The sequence below is a fragment of the Rutilus rutilus genome, assembly GCF_951802725.1.
Source record: "Rutilus rutilus genome assembly, chromosome: 19".
NCBI lineage: Eukaryota > Metazoa > Chordata > Actinopteri > Cypriniformes > Leuciscidae > Rutilus > Rutilus rutilus.
The window spans coordinates 5,000,859-5,027,730 of record NC_140232.1 but is presented as its reverse complement, the minus strand read 5'-3'; the positions used below and the strand labels follow the sequence as shown (position 1 = coordinate 5,027,730).

Sequence of the window (26,872 nt, the reverse complement as noted above, 5' to 3'; positions counted from 1 at the left end):
ATGACTTAATCGTGCAGCATAGTTGTGCATCACGGCTACTTGCGCAAGTTATCAAGGCTGACACCACAATCGAGCTGTTCAATTATATAGGTTTTACTGACACCAATAACAATTTTATGACTACTAATCTTTTGTCTAAATAACAATCTTTGTGGATGTGGTTGTAGTTATTAGCTGGCTAATAACAAGATGCTGTGAGTGTGGTTGTAGTTATTAGCCTAGCTGGCTAATAACAAGAAGCTTTGAGTGAGACCTAGCAGCTGCTAACGTTACAGTTTAGCTGCTACCCAGCAATTTTACATCAGTGGGAGAGGCAGAATTGCTCTTTCTTTTCAATAAGTTGCACATGATTTCCAATCGGTTTGGTTTGTTAAAAACATCTTACATTATGATACAGGAAATTGCTGGCTTCATAAGAGAAGATGCCAGACTTTTGTGACGCCTATTCAAATTATTTTATTATAATAGTAATATTCATATTATAAAAGCGTATCATGTTGCCATTCTGTACACTGAGTTCTCTTACGAGAGGTTCTCTCGTATTGCGTAAGTTGCTTACGCTACGAGTAAAGTAAACTTTTCTCGAGATATGAAGCAAAAAAATTATCCTTAATTTTGTATTTATTGTCAACGCATTGCAGCAGCAAGCAGACCTAGAGCGGGCTAACTAGCGCGCTCATTGGCTACTCTGCGGCAACTGCAGCAGCCTACCACCGAGCCCTGCGTGACGTCGCGCCCAATGAGGGCGCTTTGCCAGATTGGGGGGGTGGCTTAGCGTATAAAAGGACGGGCTCGGGGGCTGCTTACCTGATTTTCATCTCTTCAGCGAAGCCCTTCGCATCGCCGCAAGCGACTAGCAAGCAAAGGACAGCGTCTGAGGAAGCCGGTCGTTTCTCGCCGCCTTCAGCAATCCGTGCCTGTCTTCGCTATCCGGCGACTATATCCTTTTGCTTCTGCTGCAGCGGCAAACACACGTTTCTTGATCTAAAAGAGCGCGAGGCGTTTGTTGCAAAATGCCTCGCATTTCCTGTGGCTCTTGCAGAGCCCCGCTCAGTGACGGAGACCGCCACGTGATCTGCGCTCTCTGCCTGGGTCGAGAACACGCAGCCCTCGCTCTGTCTTCGGGAGGCTGCATCCACTGCGAAGAACTAACAATGTCGACCCTGCGGGCTCGACTTGAATTGTTCGACGCTGAAGCTGTCACTCCGCCTGGCACGGGCCAGCATGGACGTGGAACTTCTTTGCCTCCTCACCAAGGCCGTCGCCCAACTCGGCCTCGAGTGGTCACCGCCTGAGGAGCCAGCACACAACAGGGTCGATGGGTGCTTTCTGCCTAGCCGCCGCCAAACGCCCGCCTCTAGGTCAGCACCCTTCCTGCCAGAACTCCACGCCGAGCTCTCTAAATCGTGGAATGCTCCATTCTCCGCGAGACTTCACTCCGCTGTCTCCTCGACGCTCTCCCAAGTGGATGGCGCTGCCGAGAAAGGATATAAGTCTATTCCTCCTGTCGAAGAGGCGGTAGCAGCGTACCTTTGTCCGCCCTCTGCGGGATGGCGTTCAAAGGCTGCCCTCCCGTCTAAAGCCTGCCGGGCCACTTCAGCTCTCGTCGGCCGCGCTTTTGCCACCGCTGGACAGGCTGCTTCCGCCCTGCACTCGATGACAGTTCTCCAAATCCTCCAAGCCGTTCTCCTCCGAGAGTGGGACGAGAAAGGCTCGGACCAGACTGTCATCACGGATTTACGGAGCGCGACGGACCTTTCCCTTCGTGCTACTAAGTCCGCGGCCCAGGCTATCGGGAGATGCATGGCATCGCTCACCGTCACGGAGAAGCACCTCTGGTTGACTCTAACAGACATGAGGGAAGCTGAGCGCGCCGTGTTCCTCAACGCCCCGCTCTCCCCTACCGGCCTCTTTGGACCAGCGGTAAGCGGAATCGTCAATCGTTTTTCTGAAGTACAGAAAACGATGCAAGCCATGAAGCTCTTCCTGCCCCGACGCTCGAGCTCAGCTGCAGGCCGCTCTCAAGATCAGCCTCCTGCACGAAGCTCTACACAGCGTTCTTCCCAGCCTCCGCCTTCGTAGCGGCGACAGGGCGCCTCCAGAGGCTGGGCCTCCCCCTCTACATTTGTTAGGTTTTATAACCTGGAAGTTCCCGCCTTGCAGGCTAGACTTTTGTCAGTCTAAGTCGTGTGTATGTTCTGCCCAGATTGTTTGTGTGCAGGCTACTCTCACTTGATTTAGCTCTCCTGGTTGAGCTGCACTATAAGGGTTGATATTCTTTCAGTACGGACCGGCTGCGCCGCTCTGTATCCCCTACAGTGTGTTTATGTACATGTGCTGGCCCACTCTGTTGGCCGCCTTATTCCCACTTATCTGTGTTCCCCGGGCGTTCCCCTGGGACCTATGTGGTGGATGCTTGGCGCGCACGGCGTTGAAAAGGGGTTCCTGTAGCGTAAGCAACTTATGCAATACGAGAGAACCTCTCGTAAGAGAACGTACTCGGTTACCTAACGTAACCTCGGTTCTCTCTAGAAGAGGGAACGAGTATTGCGTAACCTGCCGTGCTCGCGCCATGGGCTGATCTCGCTTCAGTCGATGAAAACCAGGTAAGCAGCCCCCGAGCCCGTCCTTTTATACGCTAAGCCACCCCCCCAATCTGGCGGGCTGTGACGCGTGAGGGCACGTTTTTTATTATTATAATTTTTTTAAACTACTACCTTTACCAGTGATAATTTTCGAATTCTTCATTCAATAAAATTATTATTATAAAATAAAATCATGAATCATTAGTCTTGACTGGCAAGGCTACGATTCGACTTAAAGCCTCAGCCAAACGGTTAAATAGAAAATGCGAGCATCACCCGATGATGGAGAGAAAACAGCCAGGTGGAGCAGAGAGGGAAAGGACAACGAAATAGAAAGCACTCAAGAGAACAAGCATCAAAATGTTGCAAAATGAATGACCTGTTCAGGGCTTCAAGTGCAGGTCAGTTTCATCTGTAAATACTGTACTTTTTTCTTCGTTAAAGGGATAGTTCACTTTGAAATTAATTTTTGATATGTTTTAGCTTACCTCAAGGGCATCCAAGATGTAGGTGTCTTTGTTTCCGCAGTAGTTTCAATTTTGATATTTTTAGGTCAAACCGTTCTTGTCTGTCAGTCATATAATGCATGTCGATGGTCACTGGCTCAAAACACAAGCACAGAGTCCAAATTAAAACAATTCCCCATCGTCCAAATGAAACAATTCCCCATCATAAGTACACATTGATGGCCTAAGACACGAAACGAGCGGTTTGTGTGAGAAAACGAACAGTATTTATATCGTTGTTATCTCTTGAAAACAGCACACGTCCAAATGATCTGACGGTGCGGGCGGGTATAGATATATACATAGATGTCGCCTTGGCTACTGCAGTTCATTGGAACGAAACCGTAGCCAAGCGACTTCTAGTGTATATATCTATACCCGCCCGCTGGCGGGTATAGATGTATACACTAGATGTCGCCTTCGCTACTGCAGTTCATTGGAACGAAACCGTAGCCAAGGCGACATCTATGTATATATCTATACCATCCAGTGACCATCGACCTGCATTATATGACTGACAGACAAGAACGGTTTGACCTAAAAATATCAAAATTGAAACTACTGCGGAAACAAAGACACCTACATCTTGGATGCCCTTGAGGTAAGCTAAAACATATCAAAAATTAATTTCAAAGTGAACTATCCCTTTAACTTAGTATTGAAATGCTAGAAAATGTAAGCGGTATAGCGGCCCTATTACTATCGTCACTCAAAATACTGTATGCTAAAGGAGATTAATATTATTTAGTGTAAAGTTACATTAGTAATTTAGCAGACAAATATGAACTTTTATGTGGTACTGGGAGCAGGGAGACAGGAGTGATAGTGCAGACATCAACAAACAATAATGCAATAACATTTTATTAGACAATTTAGAAAATTATGTCTGCCCATTTGCCCTTTTTTTTTTTTTTTTTATCAAATGAAGGTGGAGACAGTCAACCTAGCACTAGCTGTGGTGCAATGATCACACATTCAGCCAGGGAGTGAGATGAGATGTAGAAGCAAAATAAGATTTTAATTTTTTTTACATATTGTATGAAATATAGTGTTGCTAAATGTTGGATATTTAAATAATTTTAAGATAAAACCAACAACATTTTTTCATAAATATAATACTTTGATTTTTTACTTAAATAAATGTAGATTCTGGGCAAACAAATTACAATAAGGTGGTTGTTTTACACCAAGGTGGAGACAGTTCTGTTTGTAACATGAGGCCTGAACAAGTGACAGGTGAAGAAGAGACAGGTACAAGAAAAATATGCTCACTTTATACATACATACATACATATATATATATATATATATATATATATATATATAACACTAGTCCACTTTACTTGGTGTATGAGGCTGATGATACTGGTGGAAGGGAGAGAGAGATATTAGGGTAAATGAAGAGAAGGAAAAGGGAAGTGAGGATACCGTTCAAGAGAAAGCCTTTAATTATTTTACACGGCCCCAGCCTAAGGATTTAGACCAATAAATGTAATTTAGGAAAAAATAGGGTTGTCCGTGTTTCTAAATTTTATTTGGGTGCATAGGATGGCCTGGATGGCTGTAGGATTTCCCGCCCTGAAATTGTGCCCTGCCGCCAGGTGTGAACGTCGACCTCCATTGGCCAGCAGCGCGGACGAGACATCTAGCCTTTATTATATAGTATCTATGGACATACCACTTCGTTATCTTTAACGGACAGCTCTGCTGCTTAGTTACATGCATCTTGTCAGTGTTTAAACTGCCCTGTCAATCATATTGGCGTTTCAGGGAGTTCAGAAACAGTGACATTTATATAGAGAATAACTACCTTTGGAGGGACTTTGTGGAATAGAAAATTGGAAATTTGGGAATAGAAACTGTATGGTTACTGGAAGAAAATAACATCACAATAAAGAAGGCTAAATTAAGTTTATGACCAAATTATTTGGCTGATATAAAAGCTAGATAAAAAAAAAAAAAAAAAAAAAAAAAAAGATTTTCCTTTGTTTACACAAACTATTTCCGATTAAAGCTGCCTCAGTGCTAGACTGCCAGTAAATATGGAGGCTATTATGCCCATATCCTTTCCAGTTCATTCTTCTGGGAAAACTGACTCATGCTGAAAAAACATCAAGTAAGTGTGTGTGTGTCAGGGCAGAATTTCACCGAAACCGTATAACAACAATCAAAGAGGATTGCTGAATGAGTCATAATTATGTAAACTGGAAAGTTTGACTGTAAACTGGAAAGTTTTAAGTTTGACCAATCTGATGGATTTGTGATATATTGGATAATTAATTAGAGCAACAATAAATAAAGCAACAGTTTAAACATCTACATAATTTATTCAGTCGCATATCATCCCACGTATGGAGTAGGCTACCGTTTTATTTTCCACAGATTTCAAACCTTCCTCAAAAGTGTTCAAGTTGTTGGAAATGCACAAAATAGGACTTATATGCTTTCTGTGTTTAAAATAATTATTATACAAGCAGTTTTTATGACCTCATATCAATATCTATTTTGTATGTAGGCCTACTTTTAAAAAACAATTGTCCCGCCACTATTTAGGTGACTGATAAAAGCGGAAAGGTCCATTAAAATAGCAAAACACTTAATTAATGGTGATCAATAATAATAGCACCTAACATTTAAGACATTTCTCTTTATAGCCTATAGAACATTACATATAATACATACATACTCCATCTCTTCTCAAAAGGCAAGTGTTGTTTATAAAAACATTATGACAGTACAAAATAATATTATTCAAATTCAATAAAACAGAAAAGCATGTGTATTTTATTATAAACCAACATAAGAGTCCATTTTGTGTACTCACATTTTTCTTTCTGAAAAAAAGACAATTCCAGATCAGGTTCAGATGTTCATAAAATAACTGGCTCCCAAATAGTCACTGGTCGAAGCTCCACATTTCTCCCTCAGATAGATGTATTCGTCCTAAATATTGCGTGGAGGTTATTTTGTCACACTTATGACTAACTCTTTGACTAACAACCAGTTTCAGTTGGCAGTCCGGAGTCAAAACTAACCCAAGCAGTGAGCAGAAAGAGCTGACTCCCCCTCCATCACTTACAGAATTATAAAGCGTGGAAGAGCTAGGACATTTTTTTATATAACTCCGATTGTATTCGTCTGAAAGAAGAATGACATTTACACCTAGGATTGCTTGATGGTGAGTAAATCATGGGGTAATATTCATTTTTGGGTGAACTATCCCTTTAAATTTTGGTGTGAAAGTGTCTTTACATTTGCCCCAAAATAGAACGTTTGTTTAAAGGGGACCTATTATGCAAAATTCACTTTTGCATGCTGTTTGGACATAAATGTGTGTTGGCAGTGTGTGTACACAACCACCCAATAGTGATAAAAATCCACTCACTCCTTTTTTATTAATCCCCATAAATCATCAGCAGTGTCTGCCCAACGACCTGTTTTCAGAATGCGGCCAGAGAACGTCTAATAAGGCGAGAAGTTTCACTCTCAGTACACTTCCGGCTTCTGAACTGGTTGCAGTTCCACTTTGATTCCATAAAAGGGCACTCACAGGACGAGTGCAGAATGAATGGAGGTCTATGGCAGTATACCAATCAAAATCCACTTTTCTCAGGATATAATTTTTTGTCTAGTAATTTGAATATTGTATTCGAAAGGAAATGCAAAGAAATTACACATTGCTGGGAGTCACTTATTTGCTTTAAAAAGTCTTTTAAAGTGTCAATGACGTCATACACATCGTACGACCAGAGATCCTGCTTTACGGCAATCCTTCAGTCACTTTGGCTTTCACTTTCGCGCTCTGCACTTTCTTTTCTCTCCAGGCATCGACAACACAGCTGACACAGGTAAATACACGTGCTAGACGAGTTTTTGTTTTGTTTGTTTCTGGTCCCGCTTCGGATGCCACGATGCCATCAAGCGGTATCTCTGGTCGTAATCAGTCCTTCACTGACCAATCAGCGTTCATTAGCAGAATGCTATAGCGTGTTATGGGCAACAACAACTCAACCTGTAAGAAATCGAAAGGACATAAGTACTCGTTCATTCAACTTTCGACCTATAACCCATGTTGAACTTGCAAAACCTACTATCGAATCTGAGATTTCTCAACGGCAATCGGGTGAAAGAGACATTTAGCCGTCTAGCCCCATAGACTCCCATTCATTCTGCACTCATGGGCGATCGCCCCCAGTGGAACTCTGGTGGAACTACAACCAAAATTCAGTACAATAGGACTTAATAGGGAGTGGCCAGGCTCTCCGTAGACGGGCTCTGATGGGGCTTTAGTGACGTCACTAAAGCCACAGGCCCCGCCCACGAGTGTTGACAGACACTGCCGTTTTAACATAGAACCACCCTGATCGAGTTCACATCGAGTTGTACACATCCGCTGCACTGACGAGAATGTCTCCCAAGCGTTGTAGGTGTTGTGTGGCTGGATGTATTAATCCACATAGCTCTCTCTATTTACTCCCGAAATCTGAGGCAGCCGCTGAAGACAAGGTGGAATTATTTTGTTTTCAAAGAAAATGCACCCTCACTTTTGTGTGATGTACAATAAACTTTATTAAACTCATCAGTATATTTTTGGCCATCATTCGGATGGGGTCCTGCAGCAGGCTTACATTATAGTGGATACAAGCAATGACAAATAGGTTATAACCGTAATTAAACTACACTATACCTGTTCCATCTCCATACAGCATATATTATCTGACTCTGTATGCATTATTGCCCGACTCCGGGTCGAAATGAACACTATTACTGCGAGTTTCTGTTTTGATATTATCATCTTTTCGTGAGATGACTGTCAGTTGCTCTGACACACACTGAGCGCGAGCTCGTGAGGCTCCGCCCCCTGTGCCGTGCAGCAGCAGCTTATTTGCATTTAAAGGGGACACACTAAAACAGCGCGTTTTTCTGAGCACCAAAAAGTGACAATTTAAACATGCTGTAAAAAATGATCTGTTGGGTATTTTGAGCTAAAACTTCACATACACACTCTGGGGACATCAAAGAGTTATTTTACATCTTGTGAAAAGGGGCATAATAGGTCCCCTTTAACCCTCTGGGGTCCTTCGTTGAACAGTCACACTCAGGACCTTCGGGTCCAAATGGACCCGGAGGGCGGGATTAATATATATTAAAAAAAAAATCATTATAAATCTTTTTTTTTTACTTGTTTTTTATAATATTTTTTCCTTTCTTTTTTGGTGTTTTGAGATAATTTTATGATTTTAATTAATATTTATGCAATAATTATGACCCATTTTTTCCAATTGAATATAATAGACATTTTTTATATATTTTTTATTTTATTTTTATAAAAAAAAATGTGTGTGTGTGTTTTTTTTTTGTACTCTTGATGTTTTAGAGATTCACCCCTTCACTGTTGAGTCCTTTTTTTCTGCATCCTGGCTGATTTGTAGATTGTATGCACAAAAAAATTCTGTGTTTTCATATTTTTGACAATTTCCCATTCATTTCCTATGGGGGTCATTTTTGACCAAAGAACAGAAGTGTGACGTGCTTGGATCATGACCCCAATATTTTTTTGTGTGTTCACATACCTAATACCATAAAAGTCACCAAGTTTCGTAACATTGCGATGAAGCTGTGATTTTTAAAAATTCAAAACAGATTTTTGTAATCTGAATTTATTAGTGTGTATGTGTATAAAAGTGTGTTTGTGTGTGTGGATGTGTCTGTTTTGCACTCTTGATGTTTTATAGATTAACCCCTTCACTGTTGTGTGCTTTTTTTCTGGATCGTGGCTGATTTGTAGATTGTACGCACAAAAAAACTCTGCATTTTTGCCAATTTCCCATTCATTTCCTATGGTGGGTCCATTTGGACCCGAAGGTCCTGAGTGTGACAATTTTTTTTACAACCACTTAGACTATTCAAATCCTGTCCCCAATTTTTTTGGGTGTTCATATACCAAGTACCAACAAAGTCACCCAATTTCAGACCATTCCGATGAAGCTATGATTTTTTACATTTTTTTATTTAAACGCTTCGGGTCCATTTGGACCCGAAGGACCCCAGAGGGTTAAAAAAAATGTTTAAATAAATAAATAAATCAAGCTCACCCTAGGTGAGAAAAAGTAACGCAAAAGTAACATAACACATTACTTTTCTTAAAGCAGAATTTGGTAACTTTTTTTAACGTAATAAAACTGTCTAGAAATCAGTTGGATGGTTAAACAACCTGTTCTGGTGATATTGGTGACTTTCCCCGCTCTCCCCAGCGCTCCCAGGCAGAAAACCAACCTTGCAACTTGGGGACTACCATCCCGGCAAGATAGAAATTGGAAGTCTCGTGAGAAGAGAGAACGAGCGCGAAACACGAATTGCTTTACGGCAATTCGACATAAACACACACGCATGTATGATGTATTACCAGAGCCCGTCTACGGAGAGCCTGTCCACTCCCTATTAAGCCCTATTGTACCGAATTTTGGTTGTAGTACCACCAGAGTTCCACTGGGGGCGCTCGCCATGAGTGCAAAATGAATGGGAGTCAATGGGGCTAGACGGCTAAATTTGTCTCTTTCACCCGATTGCCGTTGAGAAATCTCAGATCTGATTGTAGATTTTGCAAGTTCAACATGGGTTTTAGGTCGAAAGTTGAATGAACGAGTACTTATGTCGTTTTGATTTCTTACAGGTTGAGTTGTTGTTGCCCATAACTCGCTAGCATTCTGCTAATGACGTCAGCTTTCTGACGTCATTGACACTTTGAAAGACTTTTTTAAAGCAAATAAGTGACTCTAAAAAATCTAACACCCAGCAATGTGTAATTTCTTTGCATCTCCTTTCGAATACAACATTCAAATTACTAGACAAAAAATTATATCCTGAGAAAAGTGTATTTTGAGGGGTATACCGCCATTGACCTCCATTCATTCTGCACTCGTCCTGTGAGCGCCCTCATATGGAATCAGAGTGGAACTGCAACCAGTTCAGAAGCCGGAAGTGTAGTGAGAGTGAAACTTCTCGCCATATTAGACATTCTCTGGTATTACCCACCTCGGTAGACATAGCTCCACACGATACAGTTGGCTTGCTCCGATCAAAACAAACGCACATGAGCAGCGGTAGAGAGGGGGAGGAGGCCGCCGCAAGTGAGTTTTTTACGACAGTGTTGTGAAATATACGCCCCCCCACAGCTGTAGGGGGAGCTCGTGGGGAAAACATGCGACAACAAAAGGGAAAATCAGCGAAGAAGTGACTAGAGTTCGCTAGAGTTGCAGAGTTCTGCTTTAAAAGTAACTAAGCAATGCAATTAGTTACTTTGTAAGGGAGTAACACAATATTGTCAAGTTTCACTTTCCAAAGTACATTTCCACAACACTGCTCCTGAAACTGCAGTGTGTAGTTTCAGTTTCCGTTGGTTTTATTTATAAAGCACATTTTAATACAACCAAGGTTGCCCAAAGTAATAGTCAATATTAAAAAGAATAAGAGGGTCAAAACAGAATAAGTCCAAACAGTTGATTTCAGAAACCACTGTAGTTTTCCAGATGTGTTGGCTACCACGTATATCACAAAAATCTACAGTACAGAAGGGCAAAATGTGCTGGTCAAGTACAACACAACACAACATTGTTCTTAAACTGCCCCATTATGGTTTTTCGAATATTCCCTTTCATGCAGTGTGTAATACAGCTGTTTGTGAATGTAAAATGTCTGCAAAGTTGTAAAGTCGAAAGCAATAAATCAAGTTTTTGTCTTGCAAAAGAAAGAATCGACTCTGAACCGCCTAAACGAGTCGTTTCTCCTTCGAATCCTTCTGCTTTAGGGTTCTGCGTCACTAGAAGATACGTTTGCATAATGCCCGCGGCCCACCTATGATGGACGTTGTCCGCCCGCGAACTTGACCAGCCCACAACACGTCATTTTACTGAAGACTGCTTCTTAAATCTCTGAGTTCAATGCGAGATTCGAAAAGCGCTTGCTCTTGAAAGATGGGTCAGTGCCCAGTTTATTTGGACTAACTTGCTCCTCAGAATCTCAGCCTGTAAGTATGAATAATTACTGATGTATATATTTTCTACCTGGTGTTCAAAATACTAGTTTTGTGTTTTATATTGTGTATACGTTTACAGCTAACCAGCTAAATCATGTTATTACTGTGATTCATCTTCGGACTTGCGCTTGGATTGATAGCTCAACAATCCCTGAGCTGTTGTTATTTAATGCAACAGAACCACATAAAACAAAGTTTGCTTTGCACTGGATCACCCTTTTGCTATGCAGTTATAACTCAGCACTGATCTGAGCTGTAACTAGCGTGTGCCAAGAAAACATTTTAAAGCAGTTTGTCATCTTTATATAGGATTTCTGGTGCTGGAAACAGCAGTTTATGAAGATCTCCAGAAGCATCAATCCTGGGTTTCTTTATTCAGTGAACATTAACAGGACTATCACCCTCTACTGGAGAAAAGCACAAGGCTCACTGTGGAGAAAACTATCCTTTTGGGAAGGCCAACAACAAGTGAAGATTTTTGGATCACGAAATGTTGTAGTTAAAGCATCTACCATCAGCGGCTAACTGCTCATGCTAACCAGACAAACCTTGCTCACTCCATGTAGAATTGGCATGCAGCAAAATGTTCCACGGATTCAAGACTTTTTGTTGATCTGGTCACATTTAGTCGCAGTGAATCAACTCTTGTAGGCTCTCACAACATGAGGAAAGGCTTGTGTAACCATAAAGACCAACTTAAGCGACTATGCCTCTTTTCAACCATAAGACACACTGATTTACAAGGCACAGTTTTTGCAGATGTTCTTCATAATCCTTAATGAAAAGGCATTTCAGACTGTAAGTTAGATAGGGTCACTGTGGTGGTCTCAGGAACTCCCAAACTCGGTCCTTCTCGGGACAGAGATCGAAAGGTATGCATGATCTTTTATCCTTCACAACTCGCAAGGCTGGGAAGCGTTTCGCCAACAGCTCACAAACCGTGAAATGCCTCTGTTCAGCAGCCTGTGTGCATATACAATCACAACCCCAAAAATTAATAGACCTTAATCAGGATAGTGACATGTTTAACTTTTGACAGGAGTGAAAACAAGGCTGTGAGGGGTAGAATTAAAGTGTGTTCAACGGATTGTACTGTTGTTTAACAACATTCATTGTTCAGCTGATGAAACGTCTTTCCAAAAAGAGTAGACAAAACTCCATAAAACAGTTTTGAAAATATATCGGGCCCTATTTTAACGATCTAAGCTCATGGTCTAAAGCGCAGGGCGCAAGTTCACTTAGGGCGTGTCCGAATCCACTTTTGCAAGTTTAACGACGGGAAAAATGGTCGGTGCGCCAGGCGTATGGTCTAAAAGGGTTGTCCCTAATCTCTTAATGAGTAATGGGTGTGTTTTGGGATTTACGTGTGTTAACCCAATTAGAGTCTCATCTCCCATTCCCTTTAAATGCCAGTTGCGCTCGCGCCATGGCGGATTCGCTATTTACATGATGGAATTTGTCTAAATTAAAGCCTAAATTAAATATGTTTATCATATAAAGTGATCGTGTCTCTTTAGAAAATTTGGACTAAACCACTTAATTCATATTGATTAGTTTTACGATCTCTTTATGAACTTCTGAAGCATCAAAGTGGTAGTTGTGTAGCTGTCAATGGAGGGCCAAAAACTCTCAGATTTCATCAAAAAGATCTTCATTTGTGTTCTGAAGATGAACGAAAGTCTTACAGGTTTGGAACGACATGAGGGTGAGTAATTAATGACAGAATTTTCATTTTGGGGTGAACTATCCCTTTAAATTCAATATGCCATCTAACCTGACTAAGGTCTATTACCTTGGAACCTACATTTTAAAAACAAGTTCTATTAAGAATTAAGTGAAATAAAATGAGGTTAGTTCATCAAATATAGCTATGTTGAGTAGTAGTACCTTATGAAGTGGTGTTAATCCATCATCATCAGTCAGACATGGATCGGCCCCACGGTCTAACAGTAGCTTGAGCACACTGTGGTGTCCGCAGTAAGACGCCCTATGAAGGGGGGTCGCCCCGCCACGGGTCTGTGCGTTCACACAAGCGCCACTGTCCAGGAGTAACTCACACACTGACAGATGACCTGCTCGACTGGCATAATGCTGCTCCAAAGAAAAAGAAGATCTGGGTTATGCATTATGAGATGTTTTTGCATTAGTGGTGAATTATAAAATGAACAAACCAAAGCGGTGTAGTTTGCCTGGTCCCTCATATTTGGATCAATTCCTTTTTTAATAAACGCCCTGACTCTCTCCACATCTCCATCCATTGCAGCTGACCAAATACCTACAAACAAGCAATTCACATGTTTTTGATAATACCAACATTGTGTGATATGATGATATATAAACATGAGCAGGAGATGCACCTCTTTCAAAGTCCATCTCCTCCAGGGTTTGATGGACGCTTGGTGTTGAGCGATGGGCACTACAGGTGCATTGACTTCCATGGGAATCCATCCTAAATGCTATATAAAGCAGCACATAGACCACAGTTTTGTGATATATAAAGTGAAGTGTAAAGTGAATGTGAGTTTAAAGAACTGTGTGTGAAATAGACGTGGTCATATTTTGTATAAACCATTTCAAAGATAAACATAACATACTTCATATTTGTTATGGACACTAATAACTAAATCAGTTCAGCTCTTGCTCATATTTAACTGCCTGATATAATATGCCACGCTATAACGAACAATTGACTCTTTTGTTTAAGTAACTGAAACAGTTCAAATTAAGAACAACCACCAACCAACACATAAAAGGTTTATAAAACTGTCATTACCTGCACGAGTTGGGAAACACTGCAACATGAGCACCAGTGAAGAGAGAGATGTGCAACTTCTGTGTTCAACAAAAGGACAAACTTTCAAAATAAAAGTCCTGCGTAGGAGACGTACCATTGACCTACCAAAATAAAAGTCCTGCAGTAGGCGGCATTCCATTGGATCGTTTTGGTTGGGCTAGTCTTGAACTATCCGTGGTATTTTTTTTTAGCCAACAAATGTATGAGTTTTGTGAGCACTTATTGGTGTGCTGTCTGAGTGTCCACATTATTTTGACCATGTATGGAGAGACAGACAGTTTAGATAAGATTATTTATAATATGCTGATTTGCTGCTCAAGAAATGTTATTAATATTCACAAAAATATTAATCATAAACTATTTTTAACACTGATAATAAGAAATTATAATTTCTTCAGCAGCAAATCAGCATATTAGAACGATTCCTGAAGGATCATGTGACAATGAAGTCTAATGATGCTGAAAATTCAGGTTTGATCAAAGGAATACGTTACATTTTTAAATATATTAAAATAGAAAATGGTTACTTTAAATTGTAATAATATTTCACAACATTTATAAATTTACTGGGTTTTTTTTATCAAATAAATGTAGCTGTGGTGAGCATAAGAAAAAATTAAAAATAATCTTACCGACCCCAAACCTTTGAATGTTAGTGCATATATCTCCACACACATAAATAAAGACAGACAACCAGACTTTGATTATAACAGTCTATTTATGGAAACACACTTCCGTAATAGAGTGCAACAGGGTTCGGTAAAGAGAGAACCGATAGATCCTCCCCTCCACCACTTACATAAATACAGCCTGATACATAAATAAATAGCTTGCACCCTTTCCATAAGGGTCTGACATACATAGAGATCACACTTAAAGTGCAAAAGTCTATTTTGATTGCCTTCATTTAACAGGATTGACGGAGTACCTACAATAAAATTTGTAAATGAAAATCAACAGCATGTTTTATAACAAAAAACTGACTTTATGTCAGAAATCTCTGACCGAGATGGTTAGGTTTTCATTTAACCATGCAGCAAATAATCTAGGAATAGTTGAGCAGCATTTTATAAATGTGCTACTTCTTACTACACACAATTTTTGGACACAAATGCACAAAGTCAAACAAAAAGTGGGACAGTATTGATGAGCATATGTTATATCGGACACATTTACAATAAGGTTTCATTTGTTAACATGATTTATTGCATTAACAAACATGAACTAACAACGAGCAATACATTTGTTACAGTATTTTTTAATCTTTGTTAATGCTAGTTAATAAAAATACTGCTGTTAATTGTTTGTTCAAGTTAGTTCACAGTGCATTAACTTATGTTAACAAATATACATTTTGATTTTAATAATGGATTAGTAAATGTTGAAATTAACATTAAACTAAGATTAATAAATGTAGAAGTATTGTTTATTCTTAGTTTATGTTAACTAATGTAGTTAACTAATGAAACCTTATTGTAAAGTGTGACCGTTATATCATGATAATCATTACATAAGGAAGCACTGGATTTGATAATGACCCGACAAACATCACATGAACATTTTTGGTGTGGGTTGGTCACTTCAACATTTCAATTCAATGAAAAATGGGGAAAATAAGAACTCTGAAAAGCGAAAAGCATACCACATCCACATATTATATAATGATATGATAAAATAGCATATTGGCACCACTGGTTAATTATTGTGCATATTAACCTATGGCTAAGTGTTATTACACAGTTATCAAAAATTAAATAGGTTTTGCAAGATGCAGCAAAATGTGGTTTGCATTTGGTTGAAGTCTTTGTCTGACTGCATGGATTCAATAACTAAAAGTGGCTAAAAACAAGAACGGGTTGTATGGGAGGTAGATCAACGAATGGCAAATCGAAAAACAAAATAAGCAATTAATGTCATTTATGAGTAAATGTAAAAACAGAATATATAAGAGCTGTATGTTCATGTTGCATATTTGACACCAGAACTGTCAGTTATATGAGATGTTTAAGGTATATTATTCCATATTATATAGGCCTATACAAAAGGCTGCTATTATACGAGTTTGTTTCGCCTGCGGTAAGCTGTGCAACAATAAGCCTCCTATAAATTCATTGATAAAGCTAAAATTCGATAGACATATTTGGTTGTACTGATTGATTGAAATGTTGACTTCATTATTTGAGACAAAACACGACATGAAACGTATACATTCAGTAAAATCGAACAATAGTTCAACACAAAGCATAAATAAAAACAAAACCAAAAGCAATAAGTTTGGTTTGACAAACAACCTTTTTTAAATATCTGGAATCTCTACGATAAGCTTTCGCTATGTTGGCCGTGACTACAGACCCTGGATGTGCACTAGTGCATGAGAGTAAAGCTCAAAGATTAGAGGTGGGCAAACCAAGTGCTAGTATTGCATACGGTTCCACGGGAGCGTGAAACGAAAAGGGGGTCGGGGTGAGGGAGTGCTGGGAATAGCTGGCTGGTGAGGTTTCTGGGCAGGGAACAATGTAATTGGTTATCTCACACTTTGGGACATGTGCAGTGGAGTCAGCATCTCCTCGAAGATGGCTCCTTTCACATTTGAACCACGCAGATTCGCTTCCTGTAGATCACAGCCTGAGAGATCGCAGTTCTGCACACACGTCACAGAAAATGTTTTTCAGTGCAATAATGGTGTCACTAGATGCCTCAAAATAACACACCTTCAATCAACACTAGCTGCGTTTACGTGGACCCTAAATAATCCAACTGTTGTCAGCCCAGAGCACAGTCGAAATAATGTAGTCACATGTAAACTCGTCACTCGGAATGAATTGACCAATGAATCGACAGGACGTGTAAACGCTTTGTTTGTCTGGAACAATGTAGAAATGGTGCAATGATGTAGAAATGGTGTAATGACGCGTGGAATGAGTTGTTGTTTTTGAACAAAGTCGTGTCAATCTAAAATTCTCCTTTCACTCATCGTTTGTGAAAAGGTGCCGGAAGCGTCCCAGCAGTCTTTGCAATAGGTATTAAAGGGATAATTCAACCAAAAATTTAAATTCTGTCATCATTTACTATACATTTACTACATACAATTTACAAATTGTTCCAAACCTGCATTCATTTCTTTCTTCTGCTGAACACAAATGTCGGTAAACAAACAGTTGATGGACCCAATTGACTTAGCATTGTTTTTCCATACTATGAAAGTCAATGGGGTCCATCAACTGTTTGGTTACCCGTATTCTTTAAAATATCTTCTTTTGTGTTCAGAAAAAGAAAGAAATTCATGCAGGTTTGGAACAACTTGAGGGCGAGTAAACGATGACAGAATAAAAATTTTGGGATGAACCATCCCTTTAAAGGGATAGTTCACTTTGAAATTAAATTTTGGTATGTTTTAGCTTACCTCAAGGGCATCCAAGATGTAGGTGTCTTTTTTTCCGCAGTAGTTTCAATTTTGATATTTTTAGGTCAAACCGTTCTTGTCTGTCAGTCATATAATGCAGGTCTATGGTCACTGTCTCAAAGAGCATGCACAGAGTCCAAATTAAAACAATTCCCCGCCGTCCAAATTAAACAATTCCCCATCGTAAGTACACATTGATGGCCTAAGACACGAAACGAGCGGTTTGTGTGAGAAAATGAACAGTATTTATATCGTTTTTACCTCTTATACACAGCCACGTCCAAATGATCTGATCTGACGTGTACGCAGACTGGTGCATAGATATATACACTAGATGTCGCCTTGTCTACGGCAGTTCATTGGAACGAATGTCTTTAAGGCGACATCTAGTGTATAATACGATATAAATACTGTTCGTTTTCTCACACAAACCGCTCGTTTCGTGTCTTAGGCCATCAATGTGTACTTATGATGGGGAATTGTTTAATTTGGACGATGGGGAATTGTTTTAATTTGGACTCTGTGCTTGCTCTTTGAGACAGTGACCATAGACCTGCATTAAATGACTGACAGACAAGAACGGTTTGACCTAAAAATATCAAAATTGAAACTACTGCGGAAAAAAAGACACCTACATCTTGGATGCCCTTGAGGTAAGCTAAAACATACCAAAATTTAATTTCAAAGTGAACTATCCCTTTAAGACTGCTTTTTAAAACAATGAAAAGGAGGATGGTTAGTATGAGACAACAGCTGGAAACTCTGTATATTCGTGCAGTGTGTGCTTTTCAAAAGATCTAATCCGATTCGAAGCCTGTGACATATCAACGCACACATTAACCCGATCAATTTATTTAGAGTTCATGTAAACACAATGTCCGGATTCACCAATCAGAATGAAATCATTCAAACAAAAGGTGTCCATATAAACATAGCTACTGTAGCCACTCTCACCTCAAGATCTGTGCCGGCTAATGTTGCACCTCGCAGGTTACAGTTCTTCAGCTTAGCATTCTTCAGCGTAGCCACACGCAGATTAATACCAGTCATCTGACTGCCCTCCATGTCAACTCCTTTCAGATTAGCCCCTAAAGCGCACAGAGAGTAACATGACAATGCAACATTAATGTGGCATCATTTCCATTAGCAATGATGTTCTACGACTAATTCTGTGTGCAGGAGTTTTACCCTCTAGATTGGCCTTGAGCCCAGAGGGATCCTCAAAGTTACATCCTTTAAGGGACGCTCCCTCTGCGTTGGAGCAGAGCATCTTCACGCCCTGAAGATTAGCACCCTGGAGCACAGAAGAAAGTGATCAAGCAAGACTTCATATCAGTTCAAGAGGATTAAAACCAAACGAAAGCGAGAGATGATCCAGCTCACATCCAGGTTGGCTCCGGAAAGGTCCGCTCTCTCCAGGTTTGAGCAGCACAGGTTTGCATAGGTGAGATTGCAGCGACTCAGATTTGCCATCTTAAAATTAATATAGCGCAAATCCAGCCGAGAAAGGTCCGCTCCACTGAAATTAAGACCCTGAGAGGGGAAAAGACACCTCAATACCAACATCAGACTGACTAAAGCCCTATTCGGACGGGACTAGTTTAACATGGAGAGGTGGGGTAAAGTAATGATTACCAGAGCTTCTCAGTGATTTTAGTCCCATCCGAATGTGCATCTCAGTAATCATTACCTCAGGTAATACTAATCCCGTGCGAATACACCCGCTGTAAATATGTACGTAAATATTTCGTCATTTCCTGTTTAAAAGTAGTTTTCTGCGTTTTTTCAAGTATGGAGACGCTTGAAAAAGTATTCAGTTGTGTTCTAGACGCTGGGACGAGTCTGTGGCAAAACTCAAGTGTTTTCCACACCATTCAGATCAGAAAGAAGATCGAAAGCATCTTGTTAGAGGCACGAAACGTCTTTTAGCGTTAGGTAAGTGCCTATTACCAACACAGTCCAATCTGAAGTTCATTAATACATCGTTCGACCGGACATAACTGTTTTATAAATATAGGTTGTTTGTCCACGTGACATCAGGAAGTAATGTAATACACACATGAGGACAGGAGTGACGGCAGTGCGCAAATCGAGTTACTCTCCCACTTACTGAGATATCTTATCCCGTGCGAATTGGCCATTAATATTACAGACGTCCTGTGGTAAAATTACTTTACTCCATCTACCCTTGTAAAGTTAATCCCGTCCGAATAGGGCTTAATACACCTGACTGAACAAAAGTCTTCTACCTGACAGCGTAGCTCTGATTTGGTTGGTGTAGCCAGCAGAAAACGAACAAATTCCTTCCGTGAGAGAGGAGAGTGGTCCTCAGGTGGATGAGAATTCTGCATATCATGGAAACAATGTATTAAACGTATGGATATATACATCCTCTAAAAAGTTTGGGGTCAGAAAGATGTTTAATTTTTGGAAAGAAATGAGTACTTTTATTCATCAAGGATGCATTAAATTGATACAAATATTAACTGTTTTCAACACTGATAATAATTAGAAATAAGCAGCAAATAGGCATATCAAAATGATTTCTGAAGGATCATGTGACACTGAAGACTGGAGTAATGATGCTGAAAATTCAGCTTTGATCACAGGAACAAATTACATTTTACAATATATTACAATAGAAAACGGTTATTTTAATAATATTTCAATAATACTCTTTTTACTGTTTTTTTTTTTTTAATATAAATAGAGCCTTGGTAAGTTGATGAAGATGAAAACTTTTGAAAGATAGTGTATAATATATATATAATAATAATACATATAATATAATACTACCTTAATGGTGACTTCTAGCTGCTCTGCCAGTTGCTCTATTCCAAAGAATCGAGCTTCTTCTAGAACTCCTATAAAACATAAAACATTTAACTAACTAAAGAATAAAAACTGACTTAGGTTATGACAAGAATATATATTTTTTTTAATTACAATAATTTATTGAACAATTGTGTATTTTATAAATTTTTCCATGGCTGTTACTTTATTAAAAAAACCTTGAATTATAGTGATCTACCAAGATTAAAATTTATTGCAATAATCTACATCCCAAAACCTGAATGTACCATCTAAAGTATACCTAATAAACTAGATAAGAACTATCATCTGAGAATGCTTTAGTTAACATTCAGGCCTCACTCACCGAGTAAGTTGATTCCTTCATTGACAATGATCTGGCCATGCCTCAGGTAATTCAGGATGGGCTCAAAGTACTCTGGGCTTCGATCAATGAGGTAAGCCCCTCGTTCATCCTGCTTATTACCCCACACATCTGCAGATCAAGAAAGTGGGGGAAACAACTCTGATATAACTGTGCAACAACCTATTTGATGAACCAGCAAAACAAACAATGCTTAAATCAGTCAGTGATACCCCTTTTCCACCAAGGCAGAGCTGGTGCTGGTTCGGAGCCAGAGCCTAGTTTCAAATCGGTTCTTTGTTTTTCCACCGCCAAAGCACCAGCTCCGAACCAGTAAAACTGGTTCTTAAGTAGCACCAAATCATTGCAGGGTCTAGAACGGAGCCAAGAAAGAACCGCTTGCGTCAGAGGCTGGGGGCGGGGTTACCGTGGCCAACAAGACTGAAGAGAAACCTGTGACCGCCATTTTCAAATAGCAGCTAATCGAGCTAACAGCAGCTAAACACAATGGACGCGATTAAACAAAAACAGCAGTGGTCAGACGACGAAACAAGCTGCTTTCTTGCACTTTGGTCCTCTTCAGAAGTCCAGAGTAAGTTAGACGGGGCTTCGCGGACGAAACCGGTTTTGCAGAAAATACAAAGAGCCGCGCGAACACGTTGGATCTGCCGTGTTTGGATGCCGATGTAGGTCAGCAAAGCCATGAACATCAATAGCAAAGCAACATCCATTGTTGATGATGTGTTTGTGTTTGGCGCCGCCACGCTAACGTTACTGGGAAAGATGAGACGTAGCTGTGACGTAAGACCTGGCTCTGCGCTGGCTCTTTTAGCCTGTGGAAAAGCAAACCGGTTCTTTGGAGGCTCGTCAGTCGAACCAACTCCGAACCGGCACTCGCTCTAGCTCCGAACCAGCACCGGGTTCTTGTTGGTGGAAAAGGGGTATGAGTGAACGGGAACTAAACTTACCCTTCCCTCTGAACATGTGTGCCAGCATGCTGTCAGGCTCCTTACTCACAAGAGTACTCCTTAAACAAGAGCAAACACAGAGACCACACATCAGAAATAGACACCTAAACGACAGACCAGTGCAGACTAGTGTTGTTTCAGCATTATTTATATCAGTGGCGTCCAATCCAGCTCCTGGAGGGCCACTGTCCTGTAAAGTTTAACTCAAACCCCCATTAACCACACCTGAACCAGCTAATTAAGGTCTTACTAGGCATACTAGAAACTTCCAGCCAGATGTGTTGAGGCAAGTTAGAGAGCCAAACTCTGCAGGACAGTCAGTGGCCCTCCAGAACCGAGTTTGGACACCCCTGATTTATGTGCTATTATACTACGGGGCTGTTGAATGCTTGATTCTGATTGGTTGAGGAACGTTCTAAGGTGTGTAATTATTTTCAGGGAAACACACGGCTAAAGTAGTTCCAGGCAGGGCTTGACCGCATTACTGTTCGCCAAACGGTTTCAGTTATTTCAAAGGTCCTTAAAGCCGACAACAGCAAAAGAACCAAAACCTACAACGACACTGACCTAGCAAATAAATATAGTAAACAATCTTCCACTCAAACGCACACACATACAGTACGGACACACACACACACGCACAGAAATGTGTTGTCAGCGCTGCTCTGACGATTTTAGCAGTAAAATAGTTAAGCAACTTAAAAGCTACATGACATTTCTCACTAGCGAGGTAATAACAGCGCTGGTCTTGAACCAGTAAACGTGCAGTTTTCGGGGACACTTCCTATAACACCTGATGGACTCGGTACATCATAAGAAGAATGGCATCTACACTAATGTTAGTCTTTCTGTTTATTTCAAGGTTTACTGAAGTCAGCCGGATGTCGCCTTGGCTTTTGGCTTGCTTAGTTGGGGACATTTAATATTCAACAATATTATTGATTTGTCTTTCTTAAGGTGGACTATGACGCAATTTTCTTCTAGAAACAAACTTTGTTGTATTATTTTCATGTTATCATTGCAAAGCTGCTTTGATACAATCAGTATTGTAAAAAACAGTATTGTACAAGTATTGTACAATACTTTTTACAGTATTGTAAAAAAAAAATTAAGCATTGCTGTGATTTTACCATGGTTAAAGGGATACTTCAGGATTTAGCATTAAGTTTTGTATTAGTAGAAAACCTGTAGTATTTTCGAATTACCATGCTTTCCACCCTCATGTCCCCCTGAGATGAGAGATTTATGTATTTTTTGTCTGGAAAAAATCCTCAGATGATGCAAAAATCGTAATTTTGCGTCATCGGAGGATTTTTTGGCCAGAGGCTAAAGACTACAGCCAGTAGTAGGGGCTGTCCCGCATGTTTTCAACCCGCCCATAGGAGGTGGGATCTCACTCACAGAATGTACACAGTGTCAGCCGTCTTTCTTTGGAAGCTAAGCTAACAGGCTCTTGTTCTGTGGAGAAAGCTGAGTAGTAGGGGTTACCATCCTCTTTTTCCCGGACATGTCCGGCCGTCGAGATCGCCCAAAATGTCCGGGATTCAGCTTTTGCTTTCTGCAGTCGCCATTCATTGTTTACATGCACACCTTTTGTTTCAGTCTATCTGAATTCATTCCAATTGGTGAATCTGAATGTAGTGTTTACATGAACGCTAAACAAGTGATCGGTTGATGTGCGTTTTAACATTGCTAAGAAAATTCCCACTCCTCCGTAAGAGATACGAGACCGGTGCGTCTCAGTAATCATGCCACCGGCCTCGCGCCATTCTCCCGTACCCCTCAGTCTCGTCCTGCTCGCCACAGTAAACATAATGAATGGCGACAGTAGAACGCAAAAGCCGAATCCCGGACATTTTCGGCGATCTCGAAATCCCGGGCAAACTCGTCACGGAGACTCACTAGTAGCCTAGCCTTGTTGTTTTCAACTGCGCTCTTACCGGTAGGCGTGGCTTGGGAGTGGCCTCGTAGAGCAGTGAAGCAAGTGCATTCTGGGAGTTGTTGTCTTTCATCCACATAAGCCAAAAATAAATTTTCTGGCTTTTCTCAGTCCAGAAAGCTCCAAATTCAAAAATAATTTCACATTTCTTCTACATAAATGACCTATTTTAAATACACATTCATCTTTCCAGAGGTGAAGTATCCCTTTAAGATGGTTTCCTTCTTGCCTAAAAACACCTCTCTTAAAGCGGCACTATGCATTTTTGGCAATTTCTTCACTGTTTTTGCTTCCAGGTTTCCCCTATAGAGCTCCCCCTACAGCTTCGGAATAGATATTTGACAGCACTCTCGTAAAAACTCGTTGGCGACTTTCTCCCCTCCCATCTTCTCCCTCTGGTCATGTGCATTTGTTTTCAAAGAAGCCGGCGAACGCACGGAGCCATGTCCACTGAGGTATGTATGATACACAGAAGGCTAGCATATAAATCTTGAGTTCAGTGCCGTAAAGCAATTCGTTACATCGCGAGACCTGATATCACGTGATACTTCCTGACGCCCGAAGTTGCAAGGGTGGTTTTTCCGCTCACAGGCGCTAGAGGGAAGCGAGACGGCCACCATTCAACCCGAAAAAGTCATATAACCATTCCAATGACTCTGAAGCTGTTCAGTTAAGGTAAATTAAGCTAAAAAAAACCTGCATAGTTCCCCTTTAACTATTGTCAAATCACAGCCTTTCGCTATTTCCTTTCACTTATTTATTAATTTACAAAGTTGTTACAGTAATAGATAAGAGCTTGATATTTCACTGAAAGTTACGGTAAGCCAACAAGACGGCAAATCATGCTGCATGGTTACCTAGTGGTTGTGAAATGCCGCCCACCAATATTCAGCGTCAGCCAATCAGTGTGCGATCCTGAGATGTCATCTGACGTTTTCCCATCGCTCTGAGGATCTAAAACACAAACACAGTCATAGTTTTACACACTGACCTATAAGTACACCTTCAGTTTCACTCAATAATGATAATACATTTTATGCAAAAGTGACTTTTTACACTTTTATGAAAAGCTATTCATTTGTGTTCCCTCCTAGGAATCCAGCTCATGACCTTGGCATTGCATATTCTACCAGCTGAACTACAGGGAAAACAAAATGATGTTGGCTCACCGATGAAAGCGTCTCCTTCTGACACATACAGCACGTCATCATCTCTGTGGAATACATACAATAACCAGTCAGTACATCCGATACATTACCTCTCATTTGCCTATCCCACTCAAGAAACAAGTACAAGGCTCCGGTGTAATCAGTTACACTTTATTGTGATGGTCCCCTTCACACGTTATATTGAGTATAAGTAATGCAGTACCTACATCATGTGACTGAAAGATGTTTTACAAATAAATTATATTTTCAACTTGAAAGTAAATATGCATATTGTATGTATTTTTTATAAAATCATAGAAAATTCACTTCAAGATTAGAATATAATTTGGTAGCATAAGGGGTTAGGGTTGGTAGAAAAAGTTGACATGTAGATGTGAAGTTACTTCAACAGAATGTCTAAAGAGGAATAAAGTGTTACCAGGTCATCTTTGTTACCCCATTTGTTTATTTAAAGCAGGTTTAAATAACAGAGAATAGCACCAAAAAAAATCATATTGTTCCCATCATTGTCTTTCATAAATGAATGAATGATAGTTCAAGAATGCCAATGCAACTGTACCTGATGAGGGCAATGTCATCTATAAGACCACCTTTCCCATTATATAGGTTACAAGCCCTGATTCCCAATTTATTGCTGGCAACTGTCAAAAGATCAGGCAGAGTCCCATAAACGGCTACAACCTGCAAAAGAAGCGAAGACGTGAAGGCATTAATATTGCAATGTTTGCATTACAGTGTTAGAATGTTCATTACAATAATTGGTTACACTTTATTTTAAGGTGTCTGTGTTACAGTGTAATTATACATTACTGAGTACCGTAATATTAATTAACTACATACACTTACTATGAGGTTAGGATTAGGGTTTGGTAGTTTTAGTATAAGTTGCACGTAATTATACATCATTTATAGTTATTACTATAGTAACTAGATGTAACATATGTAACAAGGACACTGTGAAATATAGTGTTTTTATTATGGAAACACTTTATAATAAGGATCCATTTGTTAAAAAGTGGTTAACTACACTAGTTAACATGAACTACTATTGAAAACATACTTCTAAAGCATTTTTTTAATCTCAGTTAATGTTAATGTCAACATTTATTAATACATTATTACAATCAAAAGTTGTATCTTGTATCTGAGCTGATATGAACTAAAAAGGACCAGTTGTATTTTTAATAACTAATGCTAACAAAGATTAATAAACAAAACTAACATATTGCTCATTGTTAGTTCATATTAGTTAATACATAAACTATTATAAACCTTATGTAAAGTCTTACCACCCTTATTATAATCATCATTGCAAGTTGTTGTCTGGATGGATAATGTGGAGTGAATAAAGCAATATCTTTCACTATTATAGAATATTTCAATAAAAATTCAATATTAGTATTGTAACTGAATACATAATGTTTAGTAGTAATGAAATATGCATGTTTAGTATATAAATTAATAAAAATATATACAGTAAAAATTATTTAAACAATATTTAAATGTATGAGCAAGTTACGTCAATACATTTATATTTAAACAATATAAATGTATTGACGTAACTAGTTAATGATGGTAGAGTCAATAAAATACAGAAATGCATTTACAAGGTATAATAATAAACAATAATGTAAAAAAAAAAAAAAAAAAAACAGTCGAGCGAGCTCTTATGTGGCCTTAACCATATCGTCAGGAGTACAATAATAACTTAAATGTTTTGAGTTCTAACAGTTTTCTGTGTCTTTATTAAATAAAGTGAAACACAGTAATAGTTTCATGCCATTGACAGGACATCACTGTCTGTCCACACACACAACACTTACTGGAGTTGGCCAGGCTAAACGTGTACTGCGTGTGTTCACTCACCTTGCCATTTTTGGAGGTTCCGTTGACAAAAAGCGTCACCCTTCGCATGCTTTGTTTGCACTAATTTAAAGTATTAACTGTACAAATATTAATAAATTAATATCTCGCTAACTTATCTATGTATTAAACTAATACCTACGTAAGGAGAGTAGGAAGAACCAACCTAGCTACATTGTATCAAGATGACGGAGAAGCTGTCCAATGGAAATGCGAATACTGTTGCAGACCTCGATGATTGACCAATCACAGGACGCGTTTCATAAACTGGGGCCTGCGGTTCGGACCAATCGGACACAATTGTGGCGTTGGTCATTTTAATGAAAAACTTGACTGGTGAGAATGGAATTTTGACGCAAGGGAAATGATTACCTCAGTGACTGTGGGCTGCTCGAGTCAAGCTACTCATTCATTACAAGGCCGTATATAGGACTGCGGGAAGTATATATATTCTGG

General features: G+C 39.8%; 2 protein-coding genes across 2 annotated transcripts; both read right to left on the bottom strand.

Annotated features, from left to right (window-relative positions):
• Positions 1-10,423: 10,423 nt before the first annotated feature.
• ankrd39 (ankyrin repeat domain 39) lies at positions 10,424-14,042 on the bottom strand. Its single transcript, XM_084389274.1, has 5 exons — positions 13,900-14,042; positions 13,484-13,582; positions 13,298-13,401; positions 13,014-13,217; positions 10,424-12,089 (listed from the first exon to the last, which is right to left on the bottom strand). Exons 1-5 carry the CDS (start codon positions 14,015-14,017, stop codon positions 11,940-11,942), a joined length of 675 nt encoding a protein of 224 aa, XP_084245400.1. The 5' UTR covers positions 14,018-14,042; the 3' UTR covers positions 10,424-11,939.
• A 585-nt stretch (positions 14,043-14,627) lies between these two features.
• Positions 14,628-26,619, bottom strand: kctd9a (potassium channel tetramerization domain containing 9a). Its single transcript, XM_084389740.1, has 12 exons — positions 26,420-26,619; positions 25,113-25,234; positions 24,554-24,597; positions 24,242-24,338; positions 21,446-21,504; positions 20,481-20,609; positions 20,120-20,187; positions 19,573-19,668; positions 18,707-18,856; positions 18,512-18,617; positions 18,278-18,411; positions 14,628-16,561 (listed from the first exon to the last, which is right to left on the bottom strand). The coding sequence occupies exons 1-12, from the start codon at positions 26,465-26,467 to the stop codon at positions 16,445-16,447; spliced, it is 1,170 nt and encodes a 389-aa protein (XP_084245866.1). The 5' UTR covers positions 26,468-26,619; the 3' UTR covers positions 14,628-16,444.
• Between the last annotated feature and the right edge of the window lie 253 nt (positions 26,620-26,872).

Excerpts from the sequence above, each read along its gene's own strand:
- kctd9a (XM_084389740.1), bottom strand. The coding sequence starts at position 26,467 with ATGCGAAGGGTGACGCTTTTTGTCAACGGAACCTCCAAAAATGGCAAG. Across the intron at positions 18,618-18,706 it reads TTTCCGGAGCCAACCTGGAT|GGTGCTAATCTTCAGGGCGT; the intron begins GTGAGCTGGATC and ends TCTGTGCTCCAG. Across the intron at positions 16,562-18,277 it reads TAGCCGGCACAGATCTTGAG|AACTGCGATCTCTCAGGCTG; the intron begins GTGAGAGTGGCT and ends ACGTGTGTGCAG.
- ankrd39 (XM_084389274.1), bottom strand. The coding sequence starts at position 14,017 with ATGGTACGTCTCCTACGCAGGACTTTTATTTTGAAAGTTTGTCCTTTT. Across the intron at positions 13,218-13,297 it reads AGGCAAACTACACCGCTTTG|CATTATGCCAGTCGAGCAGG; the intron begins GTTTGTTCATTT and ends TCTTTGGAGCAG. Across the intron at positions 12,090-13,013 it reads GATTAACACCACTTCATAAG|GCTGCTGAACAGAGGCATTT; the intron begins GTACTACTACTC and ends ATATGCACACAG.